This window comes from Salvia miltiorrhiza, chromosome 2 (genome assembly GCF_028751815.1).
Source record: "Salvia miltiorrhiza cultivar Shanhuang (shh) chromosome 2, IMPLAD_Smil_shh, whole genome shotgun sequence".
Lineage (NCBI taxonomy): Eukaryota > Viridiplantae > Streptophyta > Magnoliopsida > Lamiales > Lamiaceae > Salvia > Salvia miltiorrhiza.
In genome coordinates, this window is record NC_080388.1 from 32,991,806 (window position 1) to 33,014,198 (window position 22,393).

General features: G+C 35.7%; 1 protein-coding gene across 1 annotated transcript; it reads left to right on the forward strand.

Annotated features, from left to right (window-relative positions):
* Nucleotides 1-13,412: 13,412 nt before the first annotated feature.
* Nucleotides 13,413-18,647, forward strand: LOC131012066 (TPR repeat-containing thioredoxin TTL1). Its single transcript, XM_057939978.1, has 7 exons — nucleotides 13,413-14,718; nucleotides 15,491-15,686; nucleotides 15,789-15,973; nucleotides 16,547-16,880; nucleotides 16,976-17,180; nucleotides 17,265-17,371; nucleotides 17,868-18,647. Exons 1-7 carry the CDS (start codon nucleotides 13,832-13,834, stop codon nucleotides 18,018-18,020), a joined length of 2,067 nt encoding a protein of 688 aa, XP_057795961.1. The 5' UTR covers nucleotides 13,413-13,831; the 3' UTR covers nucleotides 18,021-18,647.
* The last annotated feature ends 3,746 nt before the right edge of the window (nucleotides 18,648-22,393 follow it).

Sequence of the window (22,393 nt, forward strand, 5' to 3'; positions counted from 1 at the left end):
CACACCAAATTCTTTATATCATGTGAATTTTTAAATGTAAACTAGTATATGCCCATTCGTGCGATGCACGACAGATATCGAAATTAAATGATAAATTTAAATAATAAATAAATAAATAAAATAATATAATAATATAAAAAATACAAAATATGTTTTAAAATAAATTATAATAATTCACATCAATTACTCAATAAAATTTTGAATTTAAAAATATAAATTTTCAATTTATACAAAGTGTACTGATATTATAGTTATTAAATAAATTTCAAAATGATTCGATAATGAAAATTTGCATTATGCATATTATTATATAGCATTATTAATCATAATAAATATTTTTCACATATAAACATAAATAAAAAGTTGTAAATTTTTAATGAGGAGATAGAAAATAAAATATTTTAAATTTTTCATAACTTATTCATTTTAAATTCATTTTTGATAATTTTTATACTATATTAAATTTAAGATACATATTGATTTTTTTTCATGAATCAAATTTGATGATGTTTAGAAAAATAATTAAATTATAAAAAAAATAAAAAGAAAAAATAGTAAAAATTTTGGTGGAAGAAGAGAGAGAAAAAGAGAAGGAAAACATGGAGGGAAAAAACTCCTCTTTTATATATTATATAGATTTTAGAACTTGTGATATTATTGAAAAATATCATAATGTAGTGTATGAATTTATTAAAAATCTACATATATATATATATATGGAAGAGTTCAATGGAGACCACTCCCTATATAGAGAATGAAGACCAAATCAGAGTCATTGATCTCACCAAAATCAATGAATCAGATTCATCCGAATTCTTCAAATTTAGAAAATCCCGTAAATTTCTCATTTTCCAATTCTGGGAACCAACGAACATTACTATGAACTTACGAACATAAATATGTTTATTTGTATGTTCATTTGTTTTTAAACGAACATATCGACGAACATTAGTATGTTCATTTGTTTTTTTATACGAACACATCGGTGAACATTAGTATGTTCGCAAGTTCATAATAATGTTCGTTGATTCCCAGAATTGGAAAATGAGAAATTTACGGGATTTTCTAATCTTGAAGAATTCAGATTAATCTGATTCATTGATTTTTGTGAGATCAATGGCTCTGATTTGGTCTCTATTCTCTATATTGGGAAGTGGTCTCCATTGAAGCTTTTTTTTTTTTTTGATCGGACAAAGTAATGTTAGAAGTTAGCAGTTAGTACTCCAAACAATCCAAGAAATCACCAAGCCCACCTTTTTTTTTTTTTTTTTTTGATCAGAAAAAATTTCATTAAGATAACTGTGGTACCAGGGGTACCTAAAAATTCAAACAAGAAGAGAGAAAAAAGGAATCAGAACACCAAGAAATGAAGCTCGATTCCTTTGCAACAATACCAAAAGATTTATTCCAACTCCAAATTCTTCCTTTAATTTCCAGCATCAAATTTTGGATCCCCCACGTTTTCCCTTCAAATCTGCTCTCGTTACGTCGTTTCCAAAGAAGCCACACCGTGCAAATCCAGACCGCCTTGAGCATGTTACCGCTCTTCTTTCCTTTCCCAAGATGAATGAACCAATTGTAGTGCTGCTCCAGCTTCATGGGTCTCGCTGAAAAGATACCAATCCACTTCTGGATCTCATCCCACACTTGTTGAACTTTATGACAGTGCAGGAACAAGTGGTTTACTGTCTCTTCACTAGCCACACACCCATTACACCAAGACTCCTCAACATTCACTGCCACGTTTCTCTTAATCAAATTATCACACGTAGCTAACCTGTTTCTCAGACATCTCCAAGCGTGGACTTTGGCCTTATGAGGGATGGGTGACTTCCACACCGTTGCCAGAAGATCTACTGGAGTGTTAGTTGTGGGCTCTTCAATTATTGTAGGTGCAATAATTTGATACGCAGATTTTGTCGAGAATTCTCCATCTTTAGTCGCCTTCCAAGTCCACTTATCCTTCTTACCTGCACAAGGAGCAAAATCAGACAAGTACTCGCTCAAGGACTCGATCGCCCCCCTCTCCCTCTCAAACAGCTCCCTACGCCAAAGAAACTCCCACTCCCATTTACCCTCAACCCACCTGCCCGACTCCCCGATGGACGCCTCCTTATTACCACATAACTGGAACAATCTAGGGAAGACAAAACGTAACGGTTTTTGTCCCACCCACCTGTCTCCCCAGAACTTGGTATCAAACCCATCACCCACTAGACGTGATAAGTTTTGAACAAACCAATTCTCGGCCGACCCCCCACAACCTTCAACAATCTTTGGCCACCATCCCCCTTTCGGATGCCTCTTCCCCAACCTCAACCTACCCTCTTCCCCCCACTCCACCTCCCCAAAAATAGATCTCACCACCCTTGCCCACAGAGACTCCCTTTCTTGAAGGTACCTCCAAACCCATTTCACCACCAAGACTCGATTAAACTCCTCTAAATTTCTAAAGCCCAACCCACCTTCATCAAATTTAGAACAAAGATCACTCCATTTAATCCAAGCCAAAGACTTCGATTCACCATTCCCTCCCCATAAAAACTTGACAAAGATAGAATTGACACGTCTCACGATGGTTTTAGGCATGAGAGAGAAGGAGAGCTGATAGATAGGAATGGCTTGCAACACCGCTTTAACCAAAGTAATACGACCAGCTAAAGACAAATTCCTCACCTTCCAATCTACCACTTTTTTTTTGATTTTATCGGCAATGTTATTCCAATCACCGACGTTATTGCATCGGCCCCCGATTTTGATACCAAGATACTTGAAAGGCAATGAGCCAACTTTGCATTCCAGAATATCAGTCATCCTTCTTACCTTCACCTCCTCGACCCCCACTCCAATCAAACTGCTTTTTTCGTAATTCACCTTCAACCCCGAAACACCAAGCCCACCTTATCTCTCCAAACACCAAATTCGCTTCCAATGGGGATCGAACCCGAGTCTCATCACCGAGTCTCAACACAATGGTCTTCATTGAAACTGACCCTATATATCAAATTATGGTATGTTTTTTGAATATTATTTTACTATATATTTGAACGATGTAAAGAAGAAAATAATTTACTATTGAAGATGTTAGATTTTGTGGGTGTCTTGATCTATTCATGTCCTTAGTATTTTAGGTTAAATTTTCATATTTGAGTTCACTATTACATAATTTTGTAAAATATTTATTCTTCATGCCAAAAAAAAAAAGATGTTAGGTTTTATAGGATAAATACTGAAAAGATAAGACAAACTGAAATACTGGACCACCTCAGGTGTACTTATGATTATGAATGTTAAATTTAAGAGTGAATAGTAAGAATGTGAAATAATATAATTAATTTAATAGGTAGTATAGGCTACGATAACTCCACCCTAGCTATTTATATTCTTGTTGTGTGGGGGCGTTACGGCTACTCAATTCGTGTTATTAATGACAAATTTTAATATCAACCCTCGCCTTATAATTTAGAGTCAATATGATTTGCTTAGAATAATATCCTTGAAATGCATGTGTTGTCTAACATGTTGATATGACTCTAATTTGGAATTGTATCGAATAATGCTACTTTGATGAGTATGAGAGCATTTCGAGCGAGAGCAAATTTGTTTAAAAAATTGAATTATTTATTCTAACGAAAAAACAAAAACGTCTAATCCGAAACAACTAGACCACCCCTAGATAGATAGTAACATCTTATAGATACATGATCATTTAGAGAGTAACATAGATGTGCACAATTTTGTTTTAAATGAACAAATATCCGTCCAACTATAAGTTAGATCCTTTTTTGAACATAAGAATTAAAAAAGATGTATTTTATATATATGTGAAAAAGTGAAAAATGTGTTTGAAGAATAAAACTTTTATCCAAAAAAAAGAGTTTCACTTATAGTGGGACATCAAAAATAGAGAGAGTCTCACTTATAGTGGGACGGAAGGAGTAATTACTACATTCGTTCACAAAACATACTCCTGAAAAGGGACGATACGAGTTTTAATAAAAATAGTTAATGTATTGTGGGTGGAGAAAGAGTCTCACTTAAAAAATAGTGTAATAAAGATAATTAATTGTATTGTGAATAAAAAAAGGGTCCATCATGTGATGTAAATTTTCGAAAATTGAAAAGGATTAATTTTTGTGGACGTTTAAAAATGACAAAAATGGACTATATTTTATGGACAGAGAGAATATTAAATAAAAATCAACTAACAATTGTCCGAATAAAATTCAATGAAATTTATTCGATGTGATTGGATGCGAGCCATTACGAGCATCTCTAGCGGGACTCTTGCTCGCAGCTCGAGCTCCGCCCTTCGAGCCTTCACTCTGTTGCCCTATTGTGCGGCTCGAGAGATGTTCCTAAGCTTTGCGTTCGATTTTAGTGTGTTTATGTATGACGCGTGTTATGCATGATCCTACATTAAAAGAATTTTTTTTAACTGTTGTTTGTCGATTTTTAATTTTTATTTTATTTCTTTTATATTTATCTATAAATATTACTTCATCTGTCTCATTAAAAGTAACATGTATTTTATTTTGGACCGTTTCACTATAAGTGACCTGTTTCCATAAATAAAAAAAATTTCATCTTTAAAAAAATATAGATCCTACCATTTTGAACAAATTCCCTTATCCTTAATTCCCATTCCATGTCATCGTCCAAGTGCTAGTGTGTCACGAGATCAAGAGATTAAATACTACTCCATCCGTCCCAATGTTAGTGGCCACTTTCTTTTCGGCACGGAGATTAAAAAATTGAGTGTGCCCCACCAAAATTAATGAGTTAATTAAGAGACTTTCTTCCTCCTTTCACTTTCTTCTTCCTGCCCACCTTTCATCCACCGCCTCCCTCCTCCAGCAAAGTCGCCGCCATCCGCCTTGTCTCTCTGTCTGTCACGCCAAACACCCTTAAATTAGAACACACCCCCAATTTCAATTTCTGTCAAATCACTAAACATTCTTTCACCATTTTTTAATTTTAATTTTGAAATCGAATTACAACCACTCATCAAGCAGAGAAAGAGAACCTTTTCTGCAAGATTTTGTTACTATCTTCATCACCATTTTCATCCCCAAAAAAAGAAGTACATCAAGAATCTTGAAGAAGCCGAAAGCGGCAGTCTCTTCGACTTCAACCCGACGTGAGTTGAGTCAGGCGAACACCATGAATTCAATCATCAACAAATCAGTGGCGAACAACCACCACCACCGACCACCCTCAGATCTAGGCAAAGCCGGCGTCAAGCAGCGGAGCTGGAACAGTGGTCGTGGTGCAGCGGGGAAGGAGATGGCGGTCTCAGCTGCCGCCTGAAAGCCCTAGCCCCTAAATCGCGCCACCTCTTTAAGGGGAAAGGGCTGCGGCCTGAAAGAGGGGGAGACAGAGAGATGCGAGAGGGGAAAGAGACGGCGGTCGCGGCGCAGCGACGACGCCGCCGTCGACCGGAGAGTGCAGATGAGAGGGAAAGGGAGAGGGTGCTACAGTTGTGTGTGTGTGTTTGTGTATATGTTTTTATTTAAAGAGTGTTTAAGTTTAATCAGAAACTTTAATTAAATTAATTAATTAGACTTAATTAAAGTAAATATTTCTATTTTGAAAAAGTGATCATTTTTAGTGGGACAAACAAAAATGAAAAGATGGTCACTTTTATTGGAACGGATGGAGTAGTAATTATTACTCCCTCCGTCCACAATTTAAAGTCCTAATTGCTTTTAAATTTTTGTCCACAAATTAAAGTCCTATTATGTTTTTTGTACTTTTTTACTCTTCTTCTTTTCTTATATTTACTACCCTTTGGCACTAATGGACCCACCTTAAAACACATTTACCATTTTTATATTATATATTTACTACATTTTACCACTAATGGATCCACTTATAACACATTTATCACTTTAGTCAACTATCCTTATATTTCATCCATACCACATTTTTCCGCTTTCTTAATCTCCGTGCCCACACCAAAGTGGGGCTTTAAATTGTGGACGAACAGAGTAAAATATTGTTTTTAAAATATAATGTAATAGTACTGCTAAAATAGGAAATGAGACAGTAATTAGGAAGAAGATGATTGGTGGTGAGCTGGCAGGGAATGGCCAGTCCTCTGGCACGACCAGAGAGGGATGATGGCTGCCCTCTCCGCTGTCACAATCTCCCAGTTGCCGGAATATTTGTTGACGCCGGCTGTCAGTCACCGGAATATTCCTCACGCCGTAGGCTTAGCTGGACGCCATTTCCTACTTCTTAGGGTTCCCTCAATGGCCCAGCTGGCACGCCACTTTCACGCACATGGCCAGCTGCCACTGTCCCCACCTACTTTTACCATCCTGTCCCTCCTCTATTCCCCCATTCAAAACCGGATCCGGGGTTAAATTCGGAAACTCGCCTTTTCACCCCAATTTAATATTTTTCTGGCGTACGAATTTCAATTTATTTGAGTTGTATGTGGATTTTTTTTTCGTCGGTAATGTCTTATTTTATCTATTTTTCTTCTTTTCATTAATGCAGCTGTATAAGTATTTTATTTACGCATGTATACTTATAACACATTTCATGAAATATCGTTGATGTTAGCATTTTTTTTTCAAAATATATAATATATTTAAAATCATTGTGGAAGTTATTAAATTTATAAATTATAGTATATTCAAAGCTGGATTCATGCCTTTCTTCCTTTAACTTTGAAGAGATGAATACAAATAAGGCTTTGATGTCTTGTTTATTTGGAAATTTAGTTCCCAATAGCAATTTACAAAGTTGAGATATTATAATTTTAAAAAAAAATACTTACGTGGACTATATGCGATGGTATTCACGAATACAGAAATGGGTGATACATAGAGCCTAGTTATATAGACATAATATTAGGAATGTGATTAATTATTTGATTTTTATTCGCTGCGCAAATGCCATCATTCTATATGTTCGTGTTGAAAAATAAAGAAAATAAAAAGGAAAGAATGATAATAATTCTTCTGACACAAACATTATTTGGCCTATATTTTATGTTCTCGTTTCCCAAAAGTAAAGCAGGAATTAATAGACCGAAATAAAAATAATTGAAAAGTGATGATCGTGTAAGAGTAAGATTATCAAATTATCCACACAAATTGAAGATGGATGAAAAATGGGAGGCAATTAACCAATACGCAAATACCCTATGTAAAAGTGGGACCATATTATGCGCCCATGCCTGGTCCACTTTGCGTCTTTGCCTTTGACATTTTTATGTCATTTTAGTCTTTCTACAAAAAAAAAGTCCTTATTAATATTTAATTTTATAATTAGTATATCTCATTAATATTTATCAATATTAATATTATTCGACTTAACAATCAATCAAATTAAGTTAATTAAAAATTATAATAAAATAAAATCATTATTCCATCCACACAACCCACTTAATTATAACCTTTAATATTTTTATCTTGTCAATATCGTCATTTAGACCCACCGCTCAACATTTAAAAATACAGTATAAATGTTACTCTTATTCCACTCACTACACTCAACTAATTTATTAAAATCGTGTCATTAACAAATAAATATTTTTTTTGGTGGATAAATGAAGTAATAAACACTATAAATAAAAATACATATGACATTCCAAAATTTTTACAATCTTCAATATTTGAAGATTTCTAAAATATCAATTAGTTAATCAGAATAATGAAGTTAGGGTTCAACCACCTAGACCCTTATGTGTGTGTGCGCGCGCATGTACCCATCCCAAATCATTAAAATTCAAAAGTGATTTTACTACTCATTTTTATCTCAAACATGTGTAATATACTTGCTAATTACTTTAGCATGCTTGAATTTATAAATACAAGTTGTCACTAATTGATTATCTGTTACAATAATAAAATTGACATTACAAAGTAAATATTAATATTAAACAGATTAAATAATAAAAGATTGAAAAATTTAGAAAATTCCACCTAAGCACATTAATCAATTGTTAGGACCAATTTATAATTTATATACTCGTACATATCTCAAATTCGATTAAAAAAACTTATAAATTTGTTCTCGTCTTGAACTTATATAGTAATACCCGCTAATTACCAAACACATTTAAAATAATTAATTATTTGCGTCAATAAAATCCCGACATTTCAAAGTAACAATTCATAATAAATAATATGTCGCTACTTAGTCTTTTTCATTTCAAATCTCTATAATAACACCCGCTAACTTAAATCCGACTATCATTTCACTAACCTATTTTTATTCGGCACAATTAATTAGAACAGTGTAAAAGTGCGTGAGCTAATATATATATATATATATATATATATATATATATATATTTGATAAATTATATAAGTAAATAAAGAAATATAATGACTGCACCACGATAGACTCAAACCCGAGACCTCAGACACTAAGCATTAACTACCTACTAATATTTAGTATTAGTATAGTATAAAAGTGTTTGAACCAAATATAATGTAGCAGTATAAAATAATTATTCAAAAATCATAAGTATTTTATTTTTGGGTTAATTGCCGCTAAATCCATATACTTTTTCAATTTTCGGTTTTTTCCCATGACAAAAAAAATCTACTTTAAAATCCATGAATTGAAAAATTGATTGGAAATTTTTCCCGCGTTCGATTTTCGGCCAGTGGCGAAATGAGTCAGATCATATGTGGCGCAATTTAATCCAATCAGATCTTATGTGGCGAAATGAGTCCGAATTTCGTTCAAAATCTGATCCTATGTGGTGAAATTGATCTACATTTGAAAGACCCTCGTTTCAAAATCAAATCATAATTTTGTTCAATTTTGTGATTTCGACTGATCGGATTGCACTAATCTTCCATCAATGGCGATGCCAAAACCCTCGAAAACATCGGCGGAAATCGAGGATATAATCTTGAGGAAAATATTTTTGGTGTCGCTTGTCGATTCAATGGAGGAAAATTCTCGTGTTACTTATCTAGAGGTTACAGCAACAAAGATGATGAAAGGGTAAGGAGCTTAGATTATCGCGAGAATCGATGGAGAACGTCCTAATCGATCATCTCTCTGGGAGCTTCCCCACTACCGAGCCGCCATTCCAGTATCTAGTGAACAGCTACCGCCGCGCTTACGAAGAGGGAAAGAAAATCGCGTCGATGAAAGATAAGAACGTGAGGTCGTAGATGGAATTGGTAGTGAAACAAACCAAAAAATTGGTCATTTGTGTAATCCTGATTGATTTTCAAATTATGATACGAACAAATCGAGTGTTACGTACTCCGCTGTTGCCTTTGATCTTTGTGGAGGTTGGGGGTAATCTTCGTCTCCACTGGGTTTTCTTGAGGAATTTTTAAGGGATGCTGATTATCAATCGATTGAGCCTGCTATGAAACGGTTGTATGAGGATTTGAGAGGGAGTGTTTTGAAGGTTTCAACGTTGGGGAATTTTCAGCAGCATAGGAATTTTCAGCCGGATTTTGAACGAAATTCTGACTCATTTCGCCACATAGGATCTGATTGGATTAAATTGCACCACATAGGATCTGACTCATTTTGCTGGTGGCCGGAAATCAGATGCGAGGAAAATTTCCAATCGATTTTTCAATTCATGGATTTTAAAATAGATTTTTTTGTCATGGGAAGAAACCGAAAATTGAAAAAGTATATGGAGTTAGCGGCAATTAACCCTTTGTTTTTACGCTCCATGCATATATGCATAGTGTGTGCGTTATTTATACAAAAATACTACTCCATACTACTACCATTTACCAAAATTGATCTAATTAGAGCATAGCTCCCAATGTGGTTTCACGAGCAATTTGTTCATTTCATTATATAGCTGAAAATAATTTATCTTAATTTATCGAATGGTTTGAAAAGAGATGAACTTTTATTTTTGTTAATTTGGTGAGCACGAATGATGAATTTGGCCACCTAGACAAAGGTACATTTGTTTTTGGGTGTTATTACAAATACTATTCATTTGCATGCATGGGGGCGTGTACGATAGTAAAAGAAAATTTTCATCACTGTAGACTGCAGTAATAATGATGATGGTTGAGTCTAACATTAACACCAAGCGCAGAAAGTCGCATTCTTCTCTCTCTCTCACTCTCTCGCATAGTCTGCATTATTTTTCACGCACGCATCTTACTCCCTTCGTCCCATCAGTTTTGACACGTGTTTTTTTTTGGGCTGTTCCACGAATTTTGACAAAAATTCAAATAAGATACAACGTAACTTTATCACTTTTATTATCTTCTCTCTTCTATTTTATTACTTTTATAATTTATTAACTACACACTTAAAACACTAATCTATAATTCCTTAATTTCCATGTCGAAACCAAACGTGTCAAGATTTGTGGGACGGAGGGAGTAAAAAATATAATCAATAATTTTTGAAAAATATAATTTTTATATATATATATTATTTTTATTTATATTCCACTTTATATTACAAATATTAAATAAATTATATTAATCTAATTTAAATTTAGTAAGTAGAATAATATTTTGTAAATTATTAGATTAATTACTAGTATTTTTTTTATTAAGGGTTAATTATAGTTGATAGCCTTACATTTCAGCAAGTTTTAGTTTATAGCTTTATTTTTTGTATAGCCTGAACTTTGAGAAATTGTTTAATTATAGCCACAATCACATCATAACTATGACATTAGCTATTCTTTGTCGAAATTACATATGAAACAATGACTGATTTTCACGAAATTAGAGTCTAATGTATTATACACAAAAACATATTTTCAACATTAGGTAGCCCAATGTCATCAAACCACCGATGAAGTCGGAATCGTGTCTGAAAGTTGGCATCGTTTTACTAATTTTTTGGTGCGATTCCAACTACGCTGGTGGTCTGATGATGATGTGCTAACTATTGTTCAAAACATCTTTTCATGTAGAATACATTAGACTCTAGTTTCGTGGCAATTGAGCATCATTATAATTGTAATTATGATAAAGAATAGATTACTAACATAACTTTTGTGTAATTATGACTATAATTAAATAATTTCTCAAAATTCAGATTATACAAAACATAAATTAAAATTGAGGTTATAAACTAAAATTCGTTAAAAATACAAGCTATAAACTATAATTAACCCTTTTATTAATTTCCCTCAAAGAATGTATGTTAATAGTTGAAGGAGAATATTATTTTATTTCGCATTTTGAGTCATAACGAGTTTCTAAAATTACACGTAATAGATGATTAGAAAACTTTTTGAATTTTTTGAATACACACAACAATTTAAAAGTTTAATAGATTAAATCTACATAGCTAATTAGCTATTAATGGAAAGATGGAATGTCATTTTGGGGTCAAATTATTTGTATTTGGCACGAACACGAATATCTTTAATAAAGAACAAGTAAGATCAATTTGACTAGTGATACCCCGTCTATCTATTAAGTAAATATTTGCACCTTTTAATTTATTAACATTAATTCTTCTTGCATAACATTTTAAAAATTTATTAAGTATTTTATTTAGAAAAGGTTAATCGATGAATTTAATTTATTTACTTTGACATGCATTTATTGTAATTTTCCCATGCAAAAAGAAAGACAGAGCATTTTTTCAATAGATATCTCCTATTATCTGTTGGACTATTGTAAAGTAGGGATGAGACTAAGTAAAAATCGCATATTATTGTGAGAATTGAGAATCGTGGACACATAAATTAAATTAGATGAACAAGAAGTGACAAGATGATGAATAACTAAATAGAACATATATCCATGATTGAAAATTATTTATTACAATTATTCATGTATTACATTAGATGTTCACTCAAATAACTTATTATTCATGAATTTTATGTATTTGGGAATAGTTTTCAATTTTCATGAAAAATAGTGATTATCGCTAATACTTAGCTTTGCAAATACTATTTGCAAAGCTAAGGAAAACATACTCCATCCATTCCATTACAAATGTCCCACTTTTCATAATGACATGTCACATTCTTGTTTGGCAATATATTATCTCTCTATACCTAATATTTAAATGATTTGCACCAATCCATTTTATCTATTTTCTACTCATTTTTTAATCTCCGTGTTCAAAAGTAATGAGACATTTGTAATGGAATGGATGATATATTTATTTAAAGGATGACTAGTTTTGAATTTGTAAAGTTGAAGGTTAAAGTCATATTGATACTATAAGAGAGCACTTTTGAAATAGTCATTTTGAAAAAGAAAACACAATATTTGACCACTAATTGAAAAAAACACAAAATCTAGTAATTTATTAAGTGTACAGACTGTTTTGTCCTTGTCCTTAATTAGAGCGGATCTGATTCGAGTCGAATTCAGGTTTGCGTTGCCAATCGGAAAATAAAAATATAAGTAAATTGGTATTTTTGGCACTATTTGTGCCATGCACGAATGGTATTAGTGACCATAAGAGAGAGTATATGACACTAATGACACTAATATGACCATGAGTACCATTCGTGCAACACTACATAAGAGTATATATGACACTAGTGACACTAATATGACCATAAGTACTATTCGTGCAACACCCTAAATGGATAATCTAGAAAATATTCAAAATGGTCATATAACTGTACTCGTCTAAATAATATCAGCACACGGGTCATATAAGTATCGTGCAACACTACATAAGACTAAGTATATGACACTAATAGTGCCATGTGTGTCTAACCCGCGCGCAAACCGAATTCGATCCGTTCTAATTAAGAACAAAACAGTACCAAAACGTAAAAAAATGGTCAAATTTTGTGTTTTTTCAATTTGTTGTCAAATATTGTATTTCTTTTTTCAAAATGACCATACTAGTATATTATTTTTTGATATAATCTAATAAAATATTGGTATAATTATCGTTATCTTTCTAAATTTTGACTTGTTTGAGAAATATTTATTACTACTCCTCAAGCAATCCTGGATATGAAATTGCAAGGAAATCCATTTATAAAATTTAGTCAACCAACTAGTCAGTTAAAGTGTGAAGATTTTAAATTACAAACATCAACTATTCAATTATGACATTGTATATTTTTTATGTAACAATATTACATTGTTGATATTTGATTGTTGGTTTCTTGAGATTAAATTGATGTGAAATTATAAATCAAATACTAGTATTATAAAACTAATTCTACCCCCTTTACAGGAAATATTTTACACTAAAAAACTGCATAGTATTTTCACATTTTCAAAAGTTAACTGTATAGTTTTTGGTGGGAGAAACTACACACAAATGATTTAAATGAAGCAATTAATCCGAAACTCCATTAATGAGAGTGGGAATCCCAACATATCATCAAAATCACAAAACGAAATAAAAATTAACCGAATCAATAATCAATAATTACAATAATAGCAAGACGTAGAGAGAGAGAAAGAGGATTGAAAATAATAATAATAATAATAAATAAAAGTGGGAGTGGGAAGAGTAAGCGAGAGTTAATGGAGGTATAGAGAGATAGAAGAGAGAGAAAGCTGTTCTCGTGAAGCAGCTGATGCTGGTGAACTCAAGAGGCTTTGCTTTTCCTTCGCCTCTCTCTCTCTCTTCTCCTCGGTCAAGCCGGTCCTTCATTTCTCTCTCAAAAAAAAAAAAAACTGGTTTCTCTCTCTCTCTCTAACTCACATTCATTCATCCTTTTGCTTCACCCTTTTAAATTCACGAGATCCCCATCTATTCCTCTCTTTCCCTCTCTTCATGTCTGCTTCCAATACATCTCTCTCGTTTTATCTTCTTCCTCTATGATTCTAGTACATATTAATACAATTTAGCACAATTATACATACACAAACAAACACACACATTTATATTATATTTATAAATATATAGAGAGAGAGGGAGAAGCAAAATGTCGTCATTTTCCGGTAAACCTACGTCGGAGCTAGGGTTAGAAGCGCTCTCCAATGGGCTGAGAAATACGTTGACTATTTACAAAGAGGAAAACGGCGTTAATGTAAACAAACCGGACTTCCGAGAACTCGAAACGGGCTCGCCCGTTTCACCGCTCCGGACCCGGCCCGGCAGCGGGCAGGCCGCCACCACTACCAGCAGCAGCTCCAGCTCCTCCGGCTCTGTTTCGGGCCGGGCTTCTGCCGGGCCCATCCCCCAAAAGCCCAATTCCAGCCACTCCGGCGAGCTCTCCGTCGAGAGCTCGCCCTCCACGGCCCGAAACATCAGGTCCGGCCACACCCGCTCCCGCTCCTGCGGCTCCCACCATCTGATTTTCTCCGGTTCCGTCAGCTCCCCGCCGCCCGCGAACGTGGCGCCCACCGGCAACATCTGCCCCTCGGGCCGGATCCTGAAAACCGCCATGGCGGCCCGGCCCGCGAAGCCCGACGTTCTTGGGTCCGGGGGGCGCTACGGCCACGGCAGCATAATGCGGGGTGGGCTCGCGTCAAAACCGGGCCAGGACGGTGGGCCCGCGGGCTTTTCGAGAGGGCTAATGGTCGGCGGCGAGCCGGCGAAGAAAGCCGGGTTGCGAGGCAATAATGATCCGGAGGAATTGAAGAGAATTGGAAATGATTGCTACAAAAACGGCCATTTCGCGGAGGCGTTGAGTCTCTACGACAAGGCAATCGCGATGTCGCCTAGCAATGCGGCATACCATTTCAACCGCGCCGCCGCGCTGATGGGGCTCCGGCGCTTTGTGGAGGCGGTGAGGGAATGTGAGGAGGCGATTAGGTTGGATCCGGGGTATGTTAAGGCGCATCACCGATTGGGGTCTTTGCTTCTAAGGTGAGTTCATTGATGAATAAAGTTTCAATCTTTATTGCATTTATTACAAATTTAGTTTGTTTGTTTTTTTGCTTATTGTGTTAGATCTGGTAGACTTGTGACATGGATATGTTTAGTATGTAGATATGCTGATCTACATTGATGAAAGTGGTTGTGTTGGTAGCCTTTTAGTTCCCTTTGCTTAAATATATTTGATTGTGTTGTGAATTTGGTTGAGCTGGTTTTGAAATTGTTCATGTATAGATCTGCATTGAATCTGTTTGATTCTTTGTATACATTACTTTGATGGTTTAAACTGTTTGTTTCATTGTGGTTAAGTCGACTGTGGGTGTATTGAAGTTTTTGTCGTGTAAATGGATGGCGTGGCCTTATGGTGATGTGGTTAATTGTTGAGTTGTGGACCCCGAACATAAGAAACAATACCTCTAATTATGATTGCACACTAGCGGCGATCCAACTGTTGTTAGTAAGGATGTTTTAGTTAGTATTGGAGAATCATAATTGGCTGGTGCTTCTTATAGAGAGCCGCATTATTTCCTATAACTGTGAAAATTATAGTGCTAAATCCCTGGCTTAGCAACACCCCCATACGTAGTATCCTGGGTAACCAATTCTTGTGTGTTTTCTTGCTTTTCTAATTGCTGTGCTTTGTGTATATGCAGCTTTGCTGTTTTTCGTGTAGTACATATTGGTTTTGTTCTGTAAAGTGCTTTGCCGCTTTGTGTTTATTATGATGTTGTGTAAGCAAGCATCTAATTCCTCGGCAGCACAGTTTAGGACAGGTCGAGAGTGCTAGGAAGTACATTTGTTTTTCGGGGCACCAACTGGATCCCGTTGAGATGCAGAAGTTGCAGTTGGTCGAGAAGCATCTGAGTAGATGCAACGAAGCCCGGAGAGTTGGCGACTGGAGAGGCACATTGAGGGAAGCTGATGCTGCCATTGCTTCTGGAGCTGATGCTTCGCCTCAGGTTGATAAATCTCTAATCTTCTTGATAGGTTCTAGTTTTAGAAAGTGGAATGTGTTGAAGAAGATTGTTACTCATTTCAGCTGATTGAATTTGAATTTGCAGCTGTGTGCGTGTAGGGCAGAAGCTCTATTGAAGCTCCACCAACTAGATGATGCTTTCTCAGCTCATTCGAACATTCTGATATCCGAACCGTCTATCAATCTCAATCCGTCACTCAAGATTTTTGGGATGCTTTTAGAAGCGTATCTGCTCTTCGTTAGAACTCAAGTCGAGTTGGCAAGAGGAAGGTGAGCTCTAATCATTTTCCGAAATCTTCTAGGTTGCATTTCAATCGATTTATGATCATTAGTAGCAAATCCATTTGTGGTGGTTCCGGAATATAGAATCCATCAGAATTAGTTTGGGTTAATCATAGTTTATGACCGCCTGTTTGATTTATAACCTTGATTTCAATTTAATTTTAAAATTGCACAAACTTTGCAAAATTGTTTAATTACGGCCTGTGCCAAAAATGCCGGCGTGTCTGACTAAGACCACCCGTTAAACATATTTCTCGAGCCGGGATGTCAAAAGAATGAAGCTTCGGCGCAAGAAACATAATTTACGGGTGAGCCTTAATAAATTTATAATGCCAATCTTTTAGGGGGGCATATTTAAGCAATTTTGCAAAGTTCAGGCTATTTTAAAAGTAAAATGAGTTAAGGTCATAAATCAAATCAAATGAGCGCTAAAGTTCAAGTCATGAACTATATGATTAATACAATTAGTTTTCAAGCGAGTTTGGAATTAGAATCCATTCATTTCAAGTCCCTAAAAATGAAAAACAATCACCAAATGGACCAATGTATGATTGTTTGCAGGTACGATAGTGCTCTTACAGCCATTGAGAAAGCTGGGAAGATAGACCCTCATAATGCTGAAATGTCGAAGCTTCTCAACACCGTGAGGTTGGTGTGTCGAGCTCGTGCTCGTGGGAATGATCTTTTCAAGTCGGAAAGGTTCACCGAGGCCTGCTCAGCATATGGGGAAGGCCTCAGACTTGACCCTTCTAATTCCGTACTCTACTGCAATCGAGCAGCTTGTTGGTTCAAGCTCGGTCAGTGGGAACGATCAGTAGACGATTGCAATCAAGCTCTTCGTATCCAGCCGACTTACCTCAAAGCTCTACTACGAAGGGCTTCGTCTAACAGCAAGGTACGATGACCTCTTTCTATATTCTTTGGCTTCTTTCAATGCACACAAACTAAAAATTTCATTTTCTGAATGCGATTGAATGTCATTGATTATAGCTTGAACGCTGGAGTGAAGCTGTGAGAGATTACGAGGTCTTGAGAAGGGAACTCCCGGATGACAATGAAGTTGCAGAATCTCTATTTCACGCCCAAGTTGCACTGAAGAAATCACGCGGAGAAGATGTGTACAACATGAAATTTGGTGGAGACGTGGAGTCCGTTTCTGGCCTCGAGCAGTTCAGAGCTGCAATTTCATCGTCTGGTAAGTGCTTCCTTTCCATCAACAACACCACGATATATGGTGACTGTACAACGATGCAATTATTGAACACAATCGAAAATGTAGGTGCATCGGTTGTCCATTTCAGATTAGGGACCAATCTACAATGCAAGCACATATCTCCGTACGTAGACACATTATGCAGCCGGTATCCTTCAATCAATTTTCTCCAGGTAAGCAACTTGTACTGAAATATAGGGTTAATTATAAACCTTAGAGCTTGTTTGATTTATGTTTTCAACTTCAATTCGTTTTTAAAACTGTCTGAACTTTGCTAAATTGTTTCACTATGGCCCGTGTCAAAAATTCCATCTTCAAAAATGTGACTGTGATCACCGGTAAAACATGTTTCTCGAGCTGGGGTGTTGAAAGAATGAAGCCACGATGCAAGAAACATGTTTTTACGGGTGAGCCTAGACAGATTTATAATGCCAGGATTTCTGACAAAACGATCTTTGCTATTCTGAAAAATCTATTGAAGTTGAGGTTGTAAATTAAACATGCGCTAAAAGTTCAAGAACATAAATTATAATTATCCCCTGAAATATATCTTTATTTTCCCAAGTCAATGTTGTCATGTGATAGCTACCATAATCTGCATGCTTCATCTGACCCCCACAAAAACACGCGCTCACAAATCAAATTTTGCCCATTTCTCTCTAATTTCAGGTGGATATCGAAGAGGGCCATGCCATTGCACACGCGGAGAATGTTAGAATAGTCCCGACTTTCAAGATATACAAAAAGGGGATCCGGGTGAAGGAAATGGTGTGCCCGAGTCCAGAAGTTCTAGAATCATCGGTGAGGCATTACAGTATTTAGAGGTTCATGGATATTCAACTCTTGTCTGCCTGTGTATGGTGCTCTCTTCCTCATCCATCCCAAACCACCACCCTTACCTCAACCCATCACTACCCGTGGCCTAACTAGAGCCCGTTGCAAGATGAAAAAGATCCGCAGGGACCGGCCATATAAGCCAAATGCCACCAGAATCCAGTCAAAACTACACATAGCATAGTTGTTCCCTTTTGCTTGTTTTCATTCATTCATTCATTCGTCTCGTTCCATCTTCCACCACTCTCTTCCTCGTGTCGTATAAACTTGTTTGGAGATTGTGCCTTACTATATTCCTATAGGCTGGTGATTATTTGGTGAGGGAAGGAGAGAAATGTACATGCATATATGAAGAGAGAGAGAGAGATATATACACACACAATGCAGGCGCCCATTGAAGGAAATGGTTCTGGTTGGTATGATATCTTTTGGTTTGTAACAAGGAAGATGAATACGATATATCGCTGTCCCATTTTTTATTTTAATTTCTTTTGAAACTATTAAATCAATAAAATTTGTTAAATTCTTTCTCCATTTTTTCAGCATTCTTGTAATGATCTTGTACAAGACAAGACCACTGGTTATTTGGATTAGTTTCTCTTTTGTTATTTTTAATTCAAATAGAATATAGCTACTCAAGGCTAATTTTTTAGTGCACGTAGGATTTTTGGTATATTTGCAAAAGTTTATTGGATACAATCGTAAATACTTGTATATGTCGATATATTTCATTATATAAATGAATAATTGATGGATTTCGTGAGGCATAAAATCTAAGAAACTCCAATTTTCCAATGCACAAGAAAGTAATGAGTTTATCTAATGTTGATGAAGAATAAGAGTAGTAAGCCTTTACATTTGCATAAATTATTGAAGCAGCAGAAAATAGAGCCGTTACAAAACCACTCCCAAACATGACGACGAAATTGATATAATGAGTTGTCGGTTTCATGCAATTTATTTCATGTCAAATTGGACATTACTGCTATTTTTATCAGTTGCACAAATCAGCAAATTTGTCGCCACTCAACCGACTCCGCATTACAATGCAAATAATTCATCCATATAAAATTATAGAATCAATGCAAATCACATAATCATATCTCTATATTTTTAATTTGTCTACGTTAGTACGTCCACATTTTTTTTTGTTTTAATAAATTCTTCTACACTTATATTTCATGCTTGTGGATATATTTTTAGTGTCGTTTGGTTCAAATAGGGGAATGAAAAAAAAGAGGCGGTCTTCTATACACTCGGGTGTACCGTACACTTCAGTTGTACCCGACCCAAAATTTGATCTAGTTGGACTATCCTGATCTATTTTTTTTTAAATGACACTAACACTAACATGATCTTGGAATGACACTAACACTATTTTGTTTTACAAATGACATTATTTCAAAAATAACATTAACACTATTTTATTTTACAAATGACACTATTTCGAAAATGACAAACACTACATGTAAATGACACTAACACTATATCGAAATGACACTAACACTTGATATTCGGGTAGGATAGTCCAGTTGGGTTAGATCCGGGGTCAAGATTTGGGTCGGGTACGACCCGGGTGTACCGTACACCCGGGTGTACAGGAAATTTTGTAGAAAAAGAATTGAATCAATTAAAGATATGGAATGAGAACAATAACTATTACTTTTATTTAGTGTTTAATTTAACAATATAAAGAAGTCACTGATAAGGGATTCACTTTCTTTTGCTTCCCCTCTATTTTGAGAGGTAACAAATTAGATGATTGGATTACCTCAAGTAAGGGTAATGGTTAACATATTATCCAAACCAAATAATAAGTAATGGATTCAATTAATTGAATCCCTTTCTAAACTCCAAAAACACCCAACCAAACATGGGCTTAGAGGTAATTTTTTTATTAGTCATATAAAATAGTGAAAATTAATAATTATTTTTAGATTGAGTTTTAATAAATTATAATTAATTTTTCGTTTTTGAATAGAATTACTCTCTCATTTCCTCTCTCTTATACGTAAAGAAACATAACTTTTTTCTCTTTTCCTTACTTTCACACATTCTCTCTAAACCCTAGTTCCTCAGTTGCGCTTCCATCGATGTTCTCTCTCTTTCTCTCTCGTTGTTCTCTCTCTGACGAGTCTCCCTCTCTTCGATGAATTTCAAGAGTTCCAAAACTTTCAGATCTATGAGAATGATGATATGTAAATCTAAATATAAGAATACTTGAAATGAAATGGTACAAATTCAACAATCCATTCTAAGATTTGTTGTGTCAAGAAGCCAATGCGGCCATAATCACCACCATTCATGCCAAGAAGGTAAAGAAAATAATTTTCAACCATTCTAGGATTTCACCTCCGCTGTTGAGCGTCGCTTTCCCTTTCTCTCAAGTGATACAAAAAAGTCAATTCGTACCATTCGTGCCAGAATGGAGTAATTTCTATCGTAGGGTGGACATTTCCAGGGATGATATTTATGTTCATGTTTTAGTGGAATCCATTTGTGTCTCAGTTCATTCAATCTCAATAACTGATGACAACTTTTGTGCATGAGACAAATTGCAAACAATTAACTACTATGTATATGCAAAACCCTTATTTAATTAGATTAATCATTTTCAAGAATTTATGTGATGTCCCTATAACTATGTAACCCTGTTAGGTCCGGAGGGTCTCGAATAGGTGTATGGGGGGATACACCTATGGGCTATTTTCACAATTTCCTCTAAAAACAGAGGGATCTCAAGAATGAAATCAAAATGAAACTTTACACGCAAACTATGACGCCTGTTGACTGAAAACAGTTTTGACCAAACAAGGTTGACGTCTGATACTGAAAACTCTTCAGTAAGGAGTTATCAATTAAGTCACTGGAACTTAACTGATGCACGTAAGGGCTTCAGTCGAGTTTGCTAAAACAGAGATGATATAAGTCTTCCTGACTATCAGATGATAGATCAGTCAGACTGATATCACACGCAGCGGAAATAAACTTGTTTCGTAATAGCCTCGGTTGAGCACGTTGTTAGTCTTAGGTTTCTCTTTGCAGTTATTCAGTATTCAGTTTATCAACAGTAAGAACACAGATAAGAATGTAAAGACTGAAAGCTGTAAATAACACAAAGAATTTTACGTGGTTCGGAAAACACTTTCCTACATCCACGGTCGGTTGATCAGACCAACAATCCACTCCGCAAGTGCTTAACTGGTGCACTGCAAACTGAACCGTGTGCTTGCTGGGTGCACACAACCGTTTCACTGAAGAGACCTTACTTCAGTACCCACGCTTCACTCGTGTCGGATTTCTCAATCCTAGCACGACCTTGCACTAGGATCTCACGGAGTCAGAGTACCTTCCTGAACTCCTTTTCACTCAAACACTCGGTTTCTTTCTCACGAAAGGAGGTTTGAAAAACTTGCCAACTAAACTTCAAAGAACAAGTTCTTTGGAGCAAGTTTTGACCTGGGCTTCTGGGTAAACAGATATATGCCTAAGGTCTAAGAGAATGTGTGTAATCAGTAGTGACTGATTTTGGCTTTGGAATTCTTTTCTTCGATTCAAGCTTTGGGGAGATTAAGCTTTGGGCTGAGTAGCAATTTTGGCAGAGCTTCAGCTTAGGTCGTTGAATCGGTGAAGATTGAAGTTGATCCTCGAGCGCTATTTATTGGAGAGGTCTTGAATAGATCCGTTGGCGAAGAACGTCTTCAAGATTTCTTCCGTTGGAGAGCAATTCGAATTTGGGCTGAGGCTTCAATCTTCTTGGTTCCTTGTTTGGTGGAAACGGCTCTCTTGAGGGACAAGAGACGTGACGTCTCTGATAAAGTAGCCACCAAATAGGAATGACCTCTGCAGAGAGGGATGATCCTGAGATCTCTGCATTTAATGCGGCTGTACTGTGTAAGCACGTGGCTTCCTTTGAACGTTGGAAGTTCAGTCTGAGGAAGAATGTTTAACTGATACTTGACTTTAGTATCAGTCTGCTGAGTCCTCGAAGCACGCATTAAGTAATCAGTTCTGAACTGATTCTTCAACTGATACTTCAGTTGGTATCTTCAGTCTTCAGTCCTTCAGTCTTCAGTCTTCAGTCTTCAGAACTGCTAACTAAACTAGAAACGAACTCTAACACTTGAGTTCAAAACAGTTCTAGTCTATTACAAATTAAACCTAAGGATTTTGGTATCATCAAAATAAAACCTGATATTCCATGGGGTTCCCAACAATTTCCCCCTTTTTGATGATGCCAAAACCTTACAGCGTTCTAAGCAAAACAAAGACTGAACTCAGAGCACAAGTTCTAAAACAGGGTGAAAACAGTTCCCCCTTAACAATAGAACCTAATAACTTGTACTTCAGAGTTATGAACA